At 35.9% G+C, this 19,422-nt stretch overlaps 1 protein-coding gene across 3 annotated transcripts; it reads right to left on the bottom strand.

Moving 5' to 3' along the window:
- Nucleotides 1-1,464: 1,464 nt before the first annotated feature.
- On the bottom strand, nucleotides 1,465-14,659 carry neil3 (nei-like DNA glycosylase 3). 3 transcript variants are annotated; one of them, XM_006630088.3, is made up of 10 exons: nucleotides 14,459-14,659; nucleotides 13,734-13,843; nucleotides 12,738-12,872; nucleotides 10,597-10,810; nucleotides 9,229-9,303; nucleotides 5,616-5,782; nucleotides 4,228-4,397; nucleotides 3,694-4,117; nucleotides 3,118-3,292; nucleotides 1,465-2,055 (listed from the first exon to the last, which is right to left on the bottom strand). In XM_006630088.3, the coding sequence occupies exons 1-10, from the start codon at nucleotides 14,555-14,557 to the stop codon at nucleotides 1,885-1,887; spliced, it is 1,740 nt and encodes a 579-aa protein (XP_006630151.1). In that variant the 5' UTR covers nucleotides 14,558-14,659; the 3' UTR covers nucleotides 1,465-1,884. The 3 variants fall into 3 exon arrangements, with proteins under 3 accessions (XP_006630151.1, XP_015200881.1, XP_015200880.1); XM_015345395.2 differs by having other exon boundaries at nucleotides 10,597-10,741; XM_015345394.2 differs by having other exon boundaries at nucleotides 13,734-13,840.
- Nucleotides 14,660-19,422: the final 4,763 nt, after the last annotated feature.

The raw sequence follows: 19,422 nt of genomic DNA, 5'->3' as shown, positions 1-19,422 counted from the left end.
TGTTTTCCCATTGTGTTCTTGGTAATTCCACAACACATTGCTACAAAATGTTTTAGCTTTCTGGCATGTTATTTGAAAAAAAATGTATTGGTTTAAGACCAACAGAGGTTGGCCCGTTTTAATTTTTCCTAAAAGAAATATTTACTTTATCGTAAGTACAGTGCTAGGATGGACTTTCAAATTATTAAGAGCACTTTTTTGTAATAAAATCAATACTTATTTTCACTTGAATCCCTAAAAAATACTTTTATAACTGCTAGAGGTTTAGAGATCCAGTGATGGAAATTTGTGCTCTAATACATGACATTTCGAGCACTTCAGGTAATACAGTGTGCAAAAGTTATGTCTGACTGGTTAAATTGTTGTATCCAAGGCTTGGGACATAGAAGTTATACTGTCTGTTACAATTTTAATCCCTTTTTAAGGATCATACTGTCAATTGTAGACATGAAGATAAAACAAAAACTGCAAATATTGCAAAGCAGATAATCCTGACATCCTAAACAATAATCTGCTTATCGGGTAGAGTGTTGCTCAAGCCTGATTTTTCTTTTCTGCAGCTGTGCTTTCCTGATGTAATCTTTTCTTGAAGTAGACACAAACAAGAAAGCAATGGAAATTGTGGAGCTGGTGTCTTTTTATTAATGGATTTTCCTACTTGAAAGATGAAATCCAATGGTATTTTGTCAGTAGAGTTTAGCTCACTACACTTTTTGTTTATAAGATATTTTATAATGGTTTTAAAATCTTAAAAAAACATTAAGCTGAAATGAACCCTTGTTAGCTAAATCAGAGGAAACGGAATTGTGAATGTTTATGAAATTTGAAATAAGATATTGTGGGCTATGATATAACTCAATTAAAAGGAGTGCCACATTCCATAAAAACTGTGTATGTGCAGAGAACAATTATGTAGAAGCGTCTATATTAAGTGTACAGTATATTAAAATATTTTAATTAAAATAAATAATACTTTGCTTTCCATTACCATATAAATGTGTATTTTCTAAAGGCGTTTACTTACAGCAGTGTCAGAATAATTACAGATTGTTCTATTTGTAGTATTGTGTATAAAGCAATTAATGTTTTACTGTTAGCTCATTATTATTCCACTTTTCCAGCTTATAATAACATTTAGCAGTGGTGGCTAAAGAAAAGAAACTGGACCAAAGTGCAGACACCATTAATGCTAAATTTGAATCTAAGGTGGTTCTTGTGTTCCTTAAGAACTACTACAGTATGCATCGGTAAATGATTAGATTATTCCTCTGCAATCATATGTTGTGTTACACTCCTGTATGTTAAAGTATCATTAAAATATCAAAGCCATACATTCTAAGGGTATTTTGAAAAGTTTAGCATTTTAAAAATGCTACTGAAAGCAGCAATTTAAATTGAATAAACAGTAATGCAAGTTTTCTATATAAACTTCAATTTAATTGAAATATATGAGTGAATTTAAAACATATACATTTCAAGATTGTACAGGAAATTAATGGGATTTTCTCACAAACACAAAATCACAATATTAAAATTGTCACCTGAACTGAAGATTACTGCTGGAAGTATATAAAAGTCATAAATACATTTTAATACATTTTCATTTTAATCAGGAGGTGTACACACTGGAAGACATAGAGGCTATGTTCTTTGTGCTTGCTCTTCAGTCATGAACGGAGAATGACAAGAAAGGAGTTTTTGCAAATCAGTCATAAGCAATCTAGACTGATGCAAACACATGCAGGTTATAATTTTGTGTTTCCAAATTTTAAAACTGCAGATTGTATTTTAATTTTATATTTTCAGTTTTGCTCAGGTGAATTACAAAATTCAAAACACGGGGTAAAACGAAAACTACTAAAAATATTCATCGATCATTCAGAATTACGGCCTGTCTGCTGGGCTGTTTTCAACCCACTGGAAAAAGTCACACTGCTTAGTCTTTCCTAGAGGACAGACATAAAAGTCCCGTCCATTATTGGGGCCGAGTTTCAGCACAGTTCTCATGAGGCACCGTTTACCATGATGACAGGTGGGGAAATGTAAATCAGCCCACTGAAAAAGAAAATGTGTCATTAATATTCACTCACATATGCATAATTAACTATATATGAACATAAATGAATGAGAAAGACAGGGCAGTCTTTCTCACACCTGAAGAAGGTTCCATAGCTGAAATGTTGCGTTTTCTTTCTTTTCTTTTCAGCATGGAATAAACCCATGACTTGTTCCTTTGCAGCCTACACATGCTGACGCAGCTACCCACCTGAACTATTAGCTATAAATTACATACTTTTACACAAGTGAAAGAAGTAAACTGATTTATCAACACTGATCTATTGCCCCTGTTCTGCATTAATTTAATTGTTCCAGACTAATGCAGCACATGTATTGTTACCTGTGATAAGATCAGGAGATACTGTATAACATAATCAATGTAGTTTGTTGTCCCATTTCATTAAGAAAAGCATTAGCTTGCACACTACTTTATTGTATTTCTGACCATATACAAAAACATATAGGAAAGAAACAAATACACATATGTATTGGTATTGTAAAATCTAATTAGAGGCACCCTAAGGGTAAAGTGCTGTTTCCCACATAGTACTGAGACCCTTCTAAACATATTGTAGACAAAATGATGAATAAACTACAACTAGTAGATATACTAGTAAATGAACAGGCACTTAACAAGAAATGCTTATGTCCTCGTTACAGTCTTATTTACAGTACTTACACTATTTTTGGGGTCATTTAAAAACCTTTCGGATAGAGTAATGGAAAATTATCCAATTCAATGCATTGCAAAGAATTTTACGTTAATTTCTTCATTGTGTTTTACCTAGTACGGGAAATTTTAGATGTTTTCAACATTGTGCGGTATAAGGAATATCTCTAAACCCCATCTGAAATTGTTTCGACCTCTCTGATGCTTGAATTACAGTTTTCGGACTGCTGCAAACAAAAGGCTAAAGCCTGAACAAGTCAGAGCATCACCAGCATCGCATTGCGACACAGGGCAGGACAGCCATCATGCTTTGTAATCAAGGTAAGTAGTGCATTGCACATTAGAATGAAAAGAAAGCTTTAGGAGACACTTTTCAAAGTTTTGCTTACCTCAAAAAAACCACACTGGGTCTCTCGTGGTAAAGAACACGTAAAGAACTGTCTTCCTTTGTTTTCACCCTCCTTCTTTACGACCCTGAGAGCACACTGCTGTCTGTGGGTGGTGCAGCACGGCTTCCCATGAGATGCTGGAGCTGAGCCATCTGTCTTGTTAACACCAGGTTCACTGAAAACCACAGGATCGTTATTTTGCTATCCAGCAAGGTGATAAAGACACATGCCTTCAAAACTATTTTTAACCGAATGTATCAATAAAAAATGTCTTTTAATGATATTTCACTTGCTGCGAATGCTCAATTATTGAAATTTCTTTCCAGAAATTCCTTTCCCCCCCCAAAATAATGCATTTGTACCGACAGTATCGCTAAAAAAATACAAGAGACTGACTTTTCGAAAACCTAAAGATATATGATACTTATGACAAGCTAGGTGAAAAGGTAATCTTAGCAATCAGCTCGTACCTGTGTGACTGCATTCCTACATTTCGATTACAATGAAAACATCCTTCATTTAAGGAAAAAGAACTTTACACAATGAACCCATGCAAGCAAAAAAAGCACAACATACCTGAATACTGAGTTAGAATTCCAGGTTTGTGCATTGTTACTTAAAAAAGAGGATCTATCCATTTTCATTTTCTTTGTTGGCTGATGGAAGGAAGAGGCATATTCCCTGCCAGACGGCTCTGAGCTTTTGCTCGAAGAGCCAGTAAGAGTGTAATTAGGACCTGTTTTCCCCTGGATAAAACTGTGTTTATTCAAACTGCTGTGTGTGACCAAAGGATTCAAATTACTTTTCTCAGAATTTAGCTGGGGACTTGTCAATGGGGAAGGCTTTCTGCTGAAATCTGTAATGACAAGTGTAGAGGTTCCAAACACAGTTTTTCTGTTGAGTTTAATCTCCTCTTGGGGCTTGGCAAAGGCATTATGAGGAAATTTGATCAAATCTCTAGTAAAAGATGAAAACTCTTCATTAATCTCCACTTTAGAAACTGCAGAGGGAAAAACATGTAGTTTAGCATAAATTAGTAGTAAAAGAACAATAAGCAAAAAATCTTTCTGTTTAATCAATAAATATTAAGAAGTTTAAGGTTTTTCTTACGTTTAGGCCTAGGTGTTAAACAGGCATTACAGCTTTTAGCACTTGGCTGGTTTATCAAAGTGCAGAGTTCACAAGTCCATTCCTCTTCTTCCTTTTTGGCAATGTGATCATTAGACTGCATCCTTCCTTGATATACCAAGCCTACTAAACTATTCCTGACTGGAAGTTTGCTAAAAAAAATCAAAGATAAGCAAGTAATTACAGACCTATACATCTAACTTCTATCAAATGAAAGGTTATGGAAACAATAATTAGAACTATACTACAGCATCATCTATATGGAAATAGGATCCTAGGGATTATGAAAAGGCAGGTCTTGTTTAATTAACATATTAAGCGACTGCAATAATCGACACAAACTGAGAATATGATGTGGTATACTTAGATTTTCAAAAGATATGTGATCACGTCCCTCATAAAAGTTTAATTCTTAATTTGGAAGAAGTAGGCATGAAAGGAAATGCATGCATTAGAAAACAAATAAGTACAAATAAGGGGTGAATGATCATACCGCTGTGATGCAATTAGCAAGCGCAGTGAACCTAATACAGATCTTCCTCTATATTTATATCAATGATCTAGCAGATTCTGCTATAGGTAGCAATCTAGTCACAGAGATGATAAGCAAAATAGGTGGATTACTAAACACTAGAAGCTGCAAAAGAAATTGGTATAATACTTGGTAGAATATAAGAGTGGGGTAACACCTAGCAGATGACTTGTAAGGTACAGAAACAAGTCGAAATTCCTCACTAAAAAGTAGAATGAAGAATTGTTTTGGATGTTGAGCCTTCTTCAGGAGTAAGCCTTCTTTACCTGGAAGAAGGTTCAACAACCAAAATGCTGTGTAACATGCTTATGTAATTAGGTGTAATGCTATGTACCTTTATCCATAAATACAAATCTATAAATAAAAAATGCAAAAATACAGAAGAGAAGATGTTTTTAGCATCCAAACACAAAAAGAAACAAGTTTACTTTAGTTTTCACCATTATGCTATTTTACTGATTTGAACAGTGTTTCATCTACAAATTACTTCCCATTGAGTACGTAGAACAAAAAGACACAGTGGGGAAAACTTAAGTTTTGAGATAAATTAAGAATTCAAAATTCTAAAACAGCCATTTAATGCAACTGGGGCTTTGTGATCAAACTCCTTAAAGCTTCGTCCAACAGAAGCAGGAGGAAGTTAAGCTTACATTCTGCACGATAGGCATGAAAATACATTCCCAGTCATGATTCTGTAGTTTTAGGTTTCCTTTTCTGCAAATTAGAATGTATTTAATCTTGGAACAAAACCCAAGGAGGAAGTCATATGCATTTGCCAGATAAGCCTTAAATCCATTGTAAATATTGAATTATTTAAAAGAAAACAGAAATGTCTTACTTAACATCAACCTGGCCTGGGTCTTGATTTTGACAATGGTGACAGAAGTATGTCATCCGTCTGTTCTCCCCAAGTCGGCAGACAGTGATTCGTCCATTACATTGGCCACATGTAGGACGCTTGTACACCTTGTAATGTTTGTAAAGTGGAGACCCGGATTTCCGACACTGAATAAATAAAATCAGAGAAAAGAAAAAAGAAAAAAGAAAAATCAGAGAAATAAAGTGAACTTTTCCTTCACATATTTCTTGATCCCCTTAAATGAGAACATTTACAGTATATGTTGCACAGATCTGAAGTAAAACATTCCCTTACTTTAAGGTAATTTTAATTTTGATAATCCCAGAAAAGAGTAACTGAGCATAATACTTATTTTGACCTTCTGTTATGTATGTGCTGTAACGCATTCAATATTAACACAGTCCTTGGGATGCAAATATTGTATTAATAGAACCTTAATGTGCCAGTAATTGGAAAATGTGTTTCTTGCATTTAGCAGCATATAAAGCATTCACAGGGTTTAGGGTCAAATTAAATTTTACCAACCAAATAAATATTTGAAAAATGCATGCAATAAACTCTGAATAGGGATGGATTTCTCTTCTTCCTATCTATTTCCATCAATGACAAACCAAAGCAAGAACATCTGTATTTGTTTTTTGATCTAGATTAAGTTATTTTACTACACAGCTTAAACCTAATTCTCAATGACCGCATGAGTAATCTGTTAATTCTGATTTCCTAGTCTGCTGTGAGAGATAGGCTGAATTAGCTGTACGTTTATTCTATTTTATGTGTAGAACAAGACCTGTGGCTTTTTAATTATGCTAGAAATGGAACACCTGACCTAAAGCACATCTTCTTCCAGCCAGCATCCTAGTTATGAGGAATTAGGGACTGTGGCCTGTACTAGTAATGTGTTCCTGTAGGAAAGATAACAGGAGTAATGGCTGTATGGTAGCAAAGTAAATTGTGGCTGCACACCGACATAGTAATGCCGCTGAAATGTATGGAAAATCTGTAAAAAAAGGGCCTTAGCAACTTCAAAGAAAGAAATGCAAGAAACGTATTAATCTGGGTTACAATGTCCTCACCAATAGATTAATACTCTGTCAGCATTAAACTATGCAAATTACACATTCAATGAAATGCACGTGTAACCAGGTTACACAGGGTTAGACACGCACATGAAGGGTTACACACGCAGCAGTCTGGAGAAACATAGAACAAAAATGAAATTTAGATGTTCGAATTTTGCATTTTGCTCATACTAGTGTAGAATCTTCAAATAATTAACCCTGCCTCTTAAAACATGCAAACTTTTGCAGAAGTAAGTCACGCAGGGTTGAATAAAAGAGAGCTGACTATCTCAGAACAGTCATTGTTGAACTATACATGCTCTTTTTATTTTACAGTACACACTGGTTACATTTGATCCCCATCATAATGACTTGCCACAAGGCACAGGTCTAGCATATAATGATATTGGTTCAATATCATAGATTGAACGAGACAAGGATGATGCCTTGGGTTATTATTTACTATATATGCCTTTTTCAAGGCAAAGAAGAGTTGTGAGGCCCCAGAACATAAAAAAATATCCCTAGCTACTCTTGTAAGAAATGGCATTTTCAATATCCTGTTAAATGACATCCAGTACACATATAACTGTGTTTTATGACTAGTATATACTGAGCATTCAAAGAAATATATAATTCAATTTCTGCATGTATTTTATTTCAGAAAAGGCATACAGGTTATATGTTTTGGCATCATTGTGATTCATTGATCAATCATGTCTGACTGTAAAAAGATCAAGTGACTTTTTTGCATTAGCAGTATATCACCTCATTAGTGAGAGGGCTGGTTGAGCACAGGTGATGAAGTGATGCAGAATGTCAAGTCTGGTGAAAACCAAGAGAGAAAAATACTTAAAGGAACCAATATGCCACCTTACTTGTTCAACACGACAACAGGACCTTCAAGCTATCTGTATTGTGGAGGAAAATCCCAGATGGACATGGCAGCAGCTTCCTTTTGCAATAGTTTCGTGTTAAGTAACCTGCTCCATATTAGCAAATGTGGTGCAGATGTTCGTAACAATACGCTAATACAGTTGTTGTGTACAACATGGCAATAATTGGGAAGGGCGAAGGGTGATGATCTGGGCAGGAGTGTCAATTTGAGAAAGAGTTGCACCTGTATGCAGAATATCCTGACAGCGTGGCGCCTGTATTGATCACATCCTTGAACCTTACTTTCTGTCCTTCTAGTACATGCGTCCTGATGTGACAGTATTCCAGCAGGAAAATGAATTTCTTCATGCTGCTAGTGTAAAAACAGCTTTCTCAAGAGATGAGGTTGTGACTCTTATACTGTAGATGCCCTACTGTATGTACCAGCCTTGAGGCCCACTGAACATTTACGAAAAGAGCTCTAATGACCTGTGGAATCAAGGGCTCCGAGACCAGTGAACAGGCACATGCTCTTCCAGGCTCTACGAGAGGAATAGAAACAAACAAAACAAAACATGCAACCTAGTGCAAAGCACGTGTCACAGATGTACAGCTTGTGTTGCTTCCCCCAGTAGCCACACATGCTATGAACCTGTGATTTTCACAGTACACTGCCTGTTGATTAACGCTGTTGATGGCAAATGCTAAATAGATTAATGAACCTACCTATGTCACATCTGTTCAAATGAATGACAGCACTCTTAGTAATATTTTTTTTAATCTACTGCAGTCATGAGCAATATGTTTCTTTTGATGCTCGGTTCATGTAAAAGCATCATGAGATATCCATAGGCAGTACAGGTAATGGAGAACATATGGAAGTGCTGCTCAAAAAACCTCCTGGTCAATCCTCATCAATGACAATTAAAAGAGAAGACAGTTGCCTGTTCACAGTGAAAAATAAAAACAATACTGTTCTCTCCTCCAAACCCTTTATGTGTAGTGTTTCTTAAGTATTGCATTATTTAATTAATAATGCATATCTGCATTGTATTGTTAGGAATCCCAGCTGAAGCAATCACGTAACTCTGTTATGTACTAACAGATACACTGTACTGTAGTTAATTAATATATCTGCTTAAAGTAACAATTTCTGCTACAGTACATTCATACATTTCTACACATAGACACACAAATACATTCATTTTAAGACAACTGTTTGTACTCATAGTCAACTATATTCATAATAGAAATGTAGTCTGCTTTTAAAAATCCAAAATATCATAACCTTTTTTGTATTTGTGAAATATTCAAATCTGTCACAAGAGGGAACATGTCTACTTTTATCACGAGACCCTTAATGTTTCAGAAAAGTGTATTGATCTGACCTTAAGGTGTTTAAATATGTTTAATATTTATATGAATACATACAAAATTTCCTATTTCCAATGCATCCCACTAAAATAACATTCCAAAAATCAAAGAACCTTCATGTTTAACTTCAAGTAACTAGAAAAAACTCATCTTTGAAGAACGCTACACTTACATGATACTTGCAGATCTTTTTCAACACCCATTTATACGATTGCATTAAGTGTAAGGAATTTGCATTAGTACAGTATAGCCACTACACTGTACCAGAAGGCCTGCGCAGTTACCTTGTAAAAGAGAAGGGTAAAATCACGGGTCATTTTCACAAGGTGGCGAATCTGCAGTTCTGTCAGCTGGCTAACCTATGAGCATAGAAAACAGAGAAGAAATCAGTAATGCAAATTTAATATCATGCATGCAAGTAGTGCAAAATATTTTAACATCAATGATCTGTGATGTGCAATGTCAGTATGATTGGATTTCTTCCAAGAAAGTGCTGAATGAAATCCTTGGGTCAGTAGGCTACAAACTACTACACGGGCTCGATGGGCCAAATGGTTTCTCCTCATGTAACTTTTTTCATGTTCTCATGAATAAAAGTACAAGAAGGCACAATGAGACAACTGCTGGTTTGCGGTACCTGCCACGATTTACCTGTGCTGGGTTAGTAAAATACCTGTGAATACATTTCCAGCTATTACAAGAAAAAACAATATTACGCAAAGCAAAATGAATTGCTCCAAGCTCATTTCGACAGAAGAATAAAGTTGATCATCCTTGTAGATGTGTTCAGCATTTACTGTGAATTAAAATTAAATCATGCATCTGGATTATTTGGCATATAACATCTAGTTTTATATAAGCTTCTCCCCGTAGATTACGACATTGTCACTGCCACTGCTGTGAGCAAGTGAAAACTTGCACTGAGTTTTATGGCAAATTGCATGTCAAAAATGTATCAGGAAATTATTATTTCTATTACCATGACATAATATTTACTGTACTCTTGCTGAGCCAAGTTTCAGATGAGCATGTGTTGCTTGCATATACTTAGAAAACAGTTTTGCTGTCATCCTAATAAGAAGTAATGACATTGTGACTAAGCATTTATAGTACATACTGTAAAACTAAAGTAAAAAACATGTACTTTCTGTAACAGTATCACCCATCGTACATGCTTTTATGACACAAAAATATTCATTAGTAATTGTAACATTTTAGCCAAAAGGGTAAAATACAGTGTATGCCTGTGATAAATAAAATCTTTGAGAGCAGGTACAGAAAGAGAGCACTAGTTTATAATCTTTAAAAAGGGACAGTTTGTGGCTTCACAAAGCACTTATCCTGGTGACACTAGCACAAGGCAGGACAGAGAGTACAGGATTGTATAGAAGGCCAGTTCATCACAGAGCCATGGACGCATAGGCATTATGGAATAGTTGGAATCTTTAAGAGGAATGTGAGGCACTTGACAAAAACACACAACTTTTAGCAAAATAACATATACAGTACAGTGGATTTTCTTCCCCATAAGAATAATGTAAATACTGTATAGAGTTTTAAGAAACATAAGAGCTTAATTTTTGCTCATACAATGTTTATGCTGGTAAGCTCTTAACAGCTTTCTGGGCTTACAGTATAATTACTGTATGTACCTTAACAGCAGGGTGCAGTCCGCTGTCAAAAAGAGCTTCATTTTTGATGATGTTTCCAACTCCTGGTAAAACATTCTGGTCCAGCAGCACATCACAAAGAATGTCATTTCTCTGCTTCCTGATCTCATCCTCTGCTCTGGAGAAGCTGAATTTAGGAGAGCAAACATCCAGGCTTTCAAATGCCCTAACTTTCTGTTGACAATCAGCAGTGAGTCTGTTAAAATCAATAACAAAAAATATTTTTTTTTAAAAGTGCCGGGCAAAAATATTCAGCATTTTCACTTTTTGCTGCCATCTGACTTTGCAGTCATGAAATTTTGAAACAGGGATTTATATTTAGATTTTACACAATCTATTTAAAATGGATAAAGTTAAAAAAAATAACTGACTACACATAACTATGATAGATTTCCAAAGAAAACGAGAGGGTTCATAACTGCATAAATATCCACCCTCAAGAATATCGAAGCATATTCAGCCCCTTTGCTACAGCAACCCTAAATCAGTTCAGGTGTAAAATATTAGTCTGAAAGGTCACGTAAAATGTTTAATTGTCTTTTCTGTATGTAATTAGAGTGTATGTGAGTTAATTAATGTGTCTGTGTAAGTACCCTTGGTAAGATATTAAATTCAGGCCAAAACACACAGTACATGACAAATCAACCATTTAGACAAAATAATTTTCAGAACAAGCCAGGGATGAAATGGTAGAGATGCACAGATCAGAGGAACATTACAAGAAAACTTCAAAGTAACTGATCATCATTAACAAGAATAATGTGCGTCATACCACCCAGGGCTGAGCAGCCAGGCAAGCAGGAAACTGGTTAGGGATGCTGCTGTGAAACCAATCGTAAATGAAACATTTGCAAAGTATCCACGACGGGAGTCTGTGTTTATACATCAACTTCACCAACAGCAGTCCCTGCACAAAGTCTATGAACTTTTATAGTCAACAGTCTTCGTAAAATAAAAATCATTACAGAAGTGCAGACAAGATGGATCTGTGGTCAGAAGAGACAAGAACTGAACTTTTTGGTCTTAATGGAAGGAACTGCGTCTGGCCCCAACACAAAACAGAGCATCATCCAGTCAAAACCATCACAACTATCAAGCAAGGTGGTCGTGGTATCAAGTTAGAGGATCTCTCGTAAGCATGGACAAGGGGGTGTGTCAGGAATGAGGGACAGTGGATCAGGCAAGGAGCAGGCAAATTCTAGAGGAAAAACAAAATGGCAGGATTGCTGAAGGGCATGGCCAAAACTACACTGGTTTGTGTAGTGGTTTGACAAAGAGAGAGCATGTCCTTTAGTGTAACCATCATCATGTTCACTTAAATCTCACAGAAAACTATAGAGATTACAGACAATCAAACAAACCTGAATGAGCTTGTCAGAACCAGAGATTTTTGCCAAGGAGTGGTCAGCTGATCATTAGAGATCAATAGTATACAAAAAGAATCAGGGCACTAATTACTGCCTAAGGAAGTTCTACAAAGGCAAACTTGCAATCAGTAAAAATCAGTTCGTATATTTTCTTTGAATTTACAAACATTTACTGTAAGTGCTCAGCTTGATCACTACAGTGTTGAATTAACAAAAATAAAAAAACAGAATACTTTCCGAGCTCAAGCCAAAATAACTAAATTACCCTGGATATACAGTGAAATGTTTATTTCCTTTCTTCACTTTCATAAATGTATTGTTACACTTCTATAACTAATAGGTGAAGATATTGCAATATTTCAGAATTTTAAGGTGTTTTTTGGTTGCTTCAGCTAATAAGACTTTGAAAAATGTTTCTGACGTCACAAATGCAATGGAAATAGTCTTCAATTCACAAAGCTGAAAACAAAGTTAAAGGAAAACAGATTAAGTCATTTAAGATACTGATGAGAAGGTACGCAGGAATATGAATAATGTTTAGCTGGAATACAGCTTTCTTCAGAAAAAGAGGGGTTGACTATTGAGATGAAAGAACATCAGTGAAAAATCAATCTGAATTTGATCAAATGGATGAAAAAGAAAAGTCACCTTGCCTTAATTCTGAATTGTGATGAGGTCGATAATCATTTTATAGCACATTCCAACACTGTGCCTTTTCTTTCAGAGTTACGCCGTTAAGATAAAAAGAAAGATCACCTGATTTCAACTGTTGACTCAAAAAAGCACACAGTATCCTTGGTCAAACTAACTTCCAGGGCAGATGGCATTCCTCCTCTGTCCTGTCTCTCGCTGGGGTTGATACGCAATGAGCCGTTCATCCCAAAATGGACTCTGAAAAGACAATGGTTGAACTTATAGGGCCATGCTAGTAGGACATTTTCTCCTTGGGTTACAAATCACTGCCATCAAACTACTTAAGGTCTCATTTTTGCACACACAAAAAACCACGTAGTACAAAATATACTGAATTCTGAAATTGACCTCGGTTCTTAATTTTTTAACCTGCATCAATGTAATGCATTCTGAGGTTCAGGGATGTGTAACACGGAGGATGTAGAGTATATATTTTTGCACATGTATAAACTGTATTTATATACCACATATACAATTTTTCCTGTAAAAAAAAATGTAATTAAAAAAAACTAAAAAAAGCAGGAATATCAAGAATACCGCTTCTAGAATTAAAGCTAAATCTTATTTGATTTAAGGATTATAAAGCTTATTTGGGCTAACCCAAGCCTTTCCCCAAAATCTTTGAAGATGATTTAAAGAGCCATCTAAAAGTCACCGGACTGCAGACCTCCTGGCTGGAGTTGCACAACAACTACTTAAACCTGCATTTATGGGCCACTTACAGTAATATCAACTATTCAACTGAACCCTCTAAGATTGACTCCTAGCTAAAATTGATAAGTGCTAAGTCACCAAAAAGTGGAATTTGCTTTTGCATTACAATTCTTAATACTGAAAGTCAATGACAGTCATATTAAATACCAAAAAAGGTAAAGTCACAACAAGGAATTACATTAGAAAAAAAGCATTCACTCCAAAAAATGTTATTTTTTATCCTTTGAAGCATTTGATAACCACTACAGTACACTGGGAAAGAGATCCGGTAAAAAAGTTATATACTGTAAGAACGTTTTTTGTTCCAGCGAGTAGCTGGAAAAATCCACAAATGCATTACAGTACCTGAGCGCTCTCAGACCAAAGTACATAAAGAGCTCCTTTCCCAGAGTCTCCACCCCTGTGAACTGACAGCCAGTGAAACTCTGAAGAGATCCAGCATGAGGTCCATTCTGCTGTATGGAGAAACATGTGTTAACGGTAGGGGGAAAAAAAACATTTAGTGTGAACAACTACATACATGCTACCTTCACTTTTGTACTAATTGTCTCTGAATTATGATGAATTGATCATAAATGCAATACATTAAGGAATTATAAATCACAAGTGATGCACTGATTTATGTATTCTCAAATATAAACTATTCAGTACATTGGGCATACTAATATTTTTTGACAATTTATTCTATACTTTATTTTCACAAAACACCAGTACAGTATAACCTCTAGCGCCATACGGGCTGACATTTCAGGTGCTGCATACAAGTACTTTCTAAGCAGATGCAATAAATGCTTTGTGAAACTATATGACTTCTTAATATATAAACCCCTTATCTGCGTTTCAAATGTGTGTGTATACAGTAGAACTTATTGACATGTACTTAGAAGTACACATTGACTCGTCTCTGCGTGGATTTGGAAAACTCTGCCGTTTACGGACAAAAACCGATCACTCAGTAAATGTGGAACACGCTGAAAACGGGAACATGGGCGTTTTAAAACAGTATTCAGAATTAAAACAGTAAAGAGCGTAGTTAAAACGTCTTTCATGGACACGTTTAGAAACCTTACCAGTGTTGCCCCTCCTTTAATCTCTTTCACTTTTTGTCCTTTCTGAACTCTAGAGCGGATTTTTTCCCCGTTTATTGTGCACCCAGGTCCTTCCACCATTGTACAGCAACTTAAAAATATAACACCTACAAAAGTAAGGTATTGTAATACAAAGAGTCTGTCTTTACAGCACGCAGGAAGTGCAACTGTGTTACGAAACAACAGAAGAACCGCCAGACGCTTCAAATCAGCGCAGGCGCTCTGAAACCTCAGAAATCTGCAAACTTCGTGAGCGGGCTAGTATCCAAATATACTGTGCAATAGTGCCTACTGTTGGATAATAAATAATCTATCTTTCTCATGATATTATTAACCCATGCTAAACTGCAAAAAATGTATGAAAATAAATAGCGCTGTATTGCAAGCAATTACACAATGTCGATAAATAGAAGCAGTACACTCTCTTGAATGGCAGAAACGGTCATGGCATTTTGTTTTTTGTTTAGCTGGCAATAAACATGTTAAGTGATTTAAAAAAAAGGATGAAAGGTAATGAAAGAGAAATTTTAATTTAATCTGCCGATCAGGCAATTTGTAATATTAAAAAAAAAATGTACAGTAGTTGTCGATTTGCATCAGAAAACAGCCTTCCTGTCATATGCCAATAGACCACATATTTGTACAATATTGGAAATAATTACGGAACGAAATAAATCAGTGGATATATAATGCAAATTATATAATGTAAATGAGCAGCTTTCATAACATTTATTTAAAATAATGCAGTCTTGTACTGGTATGAGACAATGGCATTGGTTGCCAGGCAACCCATCAGAAAATGCCACTCCTCCTCGTGGTCTACATAAGTATCACCACCAAAGGTTTGAAGTATGTGGTGAACATTATGAAACCTGATTAAGAAACCTCAGATGACAAGAACATAGACAACACTTTTTATCTAGCCTCAGAATCAGGATCTATATTATTATCCACATACTGCATAGTCGACATCCTTGGACTTCACTGAAGGGAACAGGTCCTGAATACATGAAACACTCAATGGACTTCCAAGATGTGTACTTGAAACATAAATAACAATACAATAGGAACACCATCCGATTCAAGTGTGGCATCCATACACTGTATACAGTACTGTACGGTAACACTGTCAATACAGTGTTCTGAAGGGGCTTATACACACAGAGTTTAACAAATTAAAAATGGCTTTCGGAACAAATGACTAAATTTGTTAATAAATTGAAATAATATTTATGTTGCCTTTTGGTACTCTAAAAAACTACCAGATGGTAGTATTTCAAATTAACACATCAGTTTATTAGCTCTATACAATTTCTTGCATTAGGAATTCATCATTAGGAATGGAGTGTGGCATGAGGCATCATTGACTTCTAATACTGCTTACCTGTAAACACCCATAGCATACAACTGGTTCAGCAGGTTCTATTTCTGAACAATATTTTTTCTGGCCATGTTTAAAATCCTTGAGAGTTTGTCTCTACCCCTGGCGCCACAATTCCCATACTAAGCAGAGCTGTTAAAAGAAAGCATACTCTCCACAAGACATACAGTACATACTGTAGGCCAGTTCTAAGATCTGTTTGCTTACATCAAACCTCATCAACCTTCTCAGCAATGAAACCATTGAAGTTTTAAATACATGGAGAAAAATAATAATAAAAAAGAAAAATAATCTCTGCATGGCTTCTGTAAAAACATACCCTGTGTTGTCGAAACTTAGCTTGTTATCAATGTACTGTATGCACTCACATACTAAAACAAGGAACAATCTCCATAGGATGACCATTTTTATTTATGTTTTTCTTTTTATTTAATAATGGCACTTTCATCAGAACTGACTGATAGTAAGTCAGTTTCTATCCCCCCGCCCCGTAATAAAGATATAACATATTTCCACTGGTAACCTTCTTTTCTACATGTGTTAATGTTTTCTAATAACACATTTAATGAGCTTGTGAGCACTCCACAGATCTTAGCATCCGATTAAAAATGAATAAAAATGGTTCTGTGTAATCATACAGAGTGTAGGACTGAAAATCCATACATTATCAGCTGCTTGATGGAATAAATGTTTTTGGAATCTAAAGCTTTTTCTGGAAAAAAATATCTGGAAATGCAGTTTTCCACCTATTCGTTATGAAGTTTTTTTTCTTCTTCAAACGTTTTGTATGAGTCCCAGGTAGTGAGATCTTAGTCTTCCTTTATCATTTTCAGTTATGCAATTAACAATTTTGATTTGTGCCAAAAAAATCAATGACCGTGAGATGAGGATGTATTATTTTCAACAGGGAGTGCAGTTATTCTGCAAATAAAGCAATGGTGCCTCATACAGTATATATATATATTATTTAACCTGTAGGTGGTAGCATTGGGTTAAATGTTTTCAGTCAAGAGGTACCAGGAAACGAAACTTATTAACCGTACCAGATTTGTTTTCAAGCGGTCTTCGGCATCTCCTGCTCCAATTCCACTACTATCTGTTCTAAATGAGCTATTAATTTTGTAATTGATCTTTTAACTGATCTACTATACTTTTGATCCAGTTTATTTCTCCTTATTTTTCAAGCTTTTCTAAAGTTGTGCGAGGTTAGAAATTAGCGTTAGCCCTTTGACATTTTCAGGGTTTCACAATGCCTTTCAGTCATTTAGGAAGTTAGGCTGTTGAAAAAATAATGAATGTATGCCCATTATTGCAATGTTTGATAAAAGCGTAATGCAAACTTTTGATTACACATTATTAACTATTAACCTAACCTATTCAGAGTCCTTTAAACATAAACAAGGCAGGAACAATCCAATCAAACAGTCGTGAGCAAACTGAAAAGAGTTCTGCCTTCTTGGCAACAGTGCGCCTAAAGTTGATTATTTCTGAAACCAAAAAATGAGGCAAGATTAAATCAAAAGTTCAACACAACCACAAGTGAAAGTTCCAAAAATTGCTAGATGCCAACGTTCCTTGGGCCAGAATTTTCTTAGGAACTCATGATCAAAAGCCAACATAAAGAATGAAAATTTAAAGTGGATGGAAGTCTTTTTTTATTACTTTTTTTATTTGAGATCCCCAAATGTCATTCAGCTGCACTAACCATTGCGACTCAGCGCCAGTAATAATATAGAACTTTCAAAATAACACATGCATACTTCCTGCAATGTGTGTTCTGTTATGTGTCTGTCTTATTTACTACTGTAAGATCTGTAGTACCTGCTGCAAAGTTAAAATTGTATTGAAGACAGACCCAGGTGTAAATAATACTGTAATTCTCTCAGTCAACTAAGAAGCCAGACGAGGTCACTACTGTGCACTAGGTTCACTGCCCTGGCACAGAGAAGCTCACTAAAACCTGCCAAGCACTTGGCCTGTTGTGCACCACCATTTGAGAATCACAGTCACATAGAATGGCATAGCCCATGTGAGTCTATGTTTTAATCCTTAGTACAAAAAAAAACAACAATCTAAATGCATGACAATCAAGAAAAAAGTTTAAGGACTTTAAGCAATTAAGGAAAGGTGAAAGTTAAATGGAGACAAATCAGGACTATGACTCCAAAACCAAGTTGTCATATGAGATAAAGGCAAAAAGTAAAAAATCCTAAATGACCGTATCGTGTATTCTTTAGAATAATAAACTACTTTCAATCGAAACCAAAACATTATTTTCACCTGTCAGTACCAAATTATTTTTTATAAATCTCTAAATAGTTTATTTTAAATGAGATTCATGTGATGGATATTTTGCTCATATTATTTCTGGGTTTGGTTTTCTATCCTGTGAATGAAGGATCAAAACTGTGATGCTCTTTTTGCCATGCCACTTGCAGTTACTTTGTAAATAGGCTGAACAGGTCTCCTCTTTGTAGCCTTTCTAATGTTAAAAGTATGTATGGGCAGTTAGTCTGTTCTTTTTCCATTAGTTATTGCAAATACTGGTATAAAGATAAAGGAAGATGGAGGACAGTGAAATTTCACAGAAAACTTTACACAAACTTCTACTCAGATTTTAGCCACTTTTGTTTTAAGAATGTATTCTGTTAACTTTAAGACGTTATTCTGGAAATTGTAGTGTCAAAGGAAACCTTTAAGCTTTATAAAGGGATATCGAGGAACAAAATGTCAATGACAAGGAACTCATAACCATTAGTTAATACAATTTGATTGGTAAATGTGATGGATTAATTACTACATATTTCATATTGGTTTCTGTGACACATCCAGATAGGATCAGAAAAACAGGCACGAATACAGACACAAAGTCAAAAGTATTGGTTAAATTTACAGTAGAGGAAACAAAACACAAACCAGAAATTGCTCTTCACAATACTCATACCCAGGCAGCTAAACAGCTCTTCAGCTTCCACAACAAAGTATCTCTCTGAGACTCTCCCAAAACTTTTCACTAACTCTTCTAGAACTCAGGTTTCCCTCCAAAATTTCTATCAAAGCTCACTAGATCAGTTTCGCAACAGTACTCGCACACAGAGGATCCACAGATCAGTCAAACCCTGTAACCCTCTAACTTCTGTGGCAGGAAGGTTGCCGGTTTAAATCCCACGGCTGGCAGAGGAATCCTATTCCACTGGGCCCCTGAGCAAGGCCCTTACCCCCAGCTGTTCCAGGGCCGACGTATAAAAATGGCTGACTGTCAGGCCCTCTACAGCTAGAGGGTGCTCCTACTCTGTCCTGTTCCTAGTTTCCCTGTGCTTTGCCTGTCCTTCCACTGTGTCTTTGTGTGGGGCTATACTGTATATTTCCTCATCACCCTTTCCTCCTCACTCAGCATTGAGGGTTTGGATGTCTTGAGACCCGCCTAGCACCAGTTCATCTCCTCTGCGGCCTGATGGTATGGGTTTCTACCTGACATCGTCTGACCTCCTGAGCCCGGGCTAACCCCCGTTTTGCCGCTGCGCATAGGGTCTTTCTTGCTCTCCTGGCCATTCCACGGCATGCC

This window comes from Lepisosteus oculatus, chromosome 1 (genome assembly GCF_040954835.1).
Source record: "Lepisosteus oculatus isolate fLepOcu1 chromosome 1, fLepOcu1.hap2, whole genome shotgun sequence".
Lineage (NCBI taxonomy): Eukaryota > Metazoa > Chordata > Actinopteri > Semionotiformes > Lepisosteidae > Lepisosteus > Lepisosteus oculatus.
The sequence above is the reverse complement of the archived record's forward strand: the minus strand, read 5'-3'. Positions and strand labels throughout refer to the sequence as shown.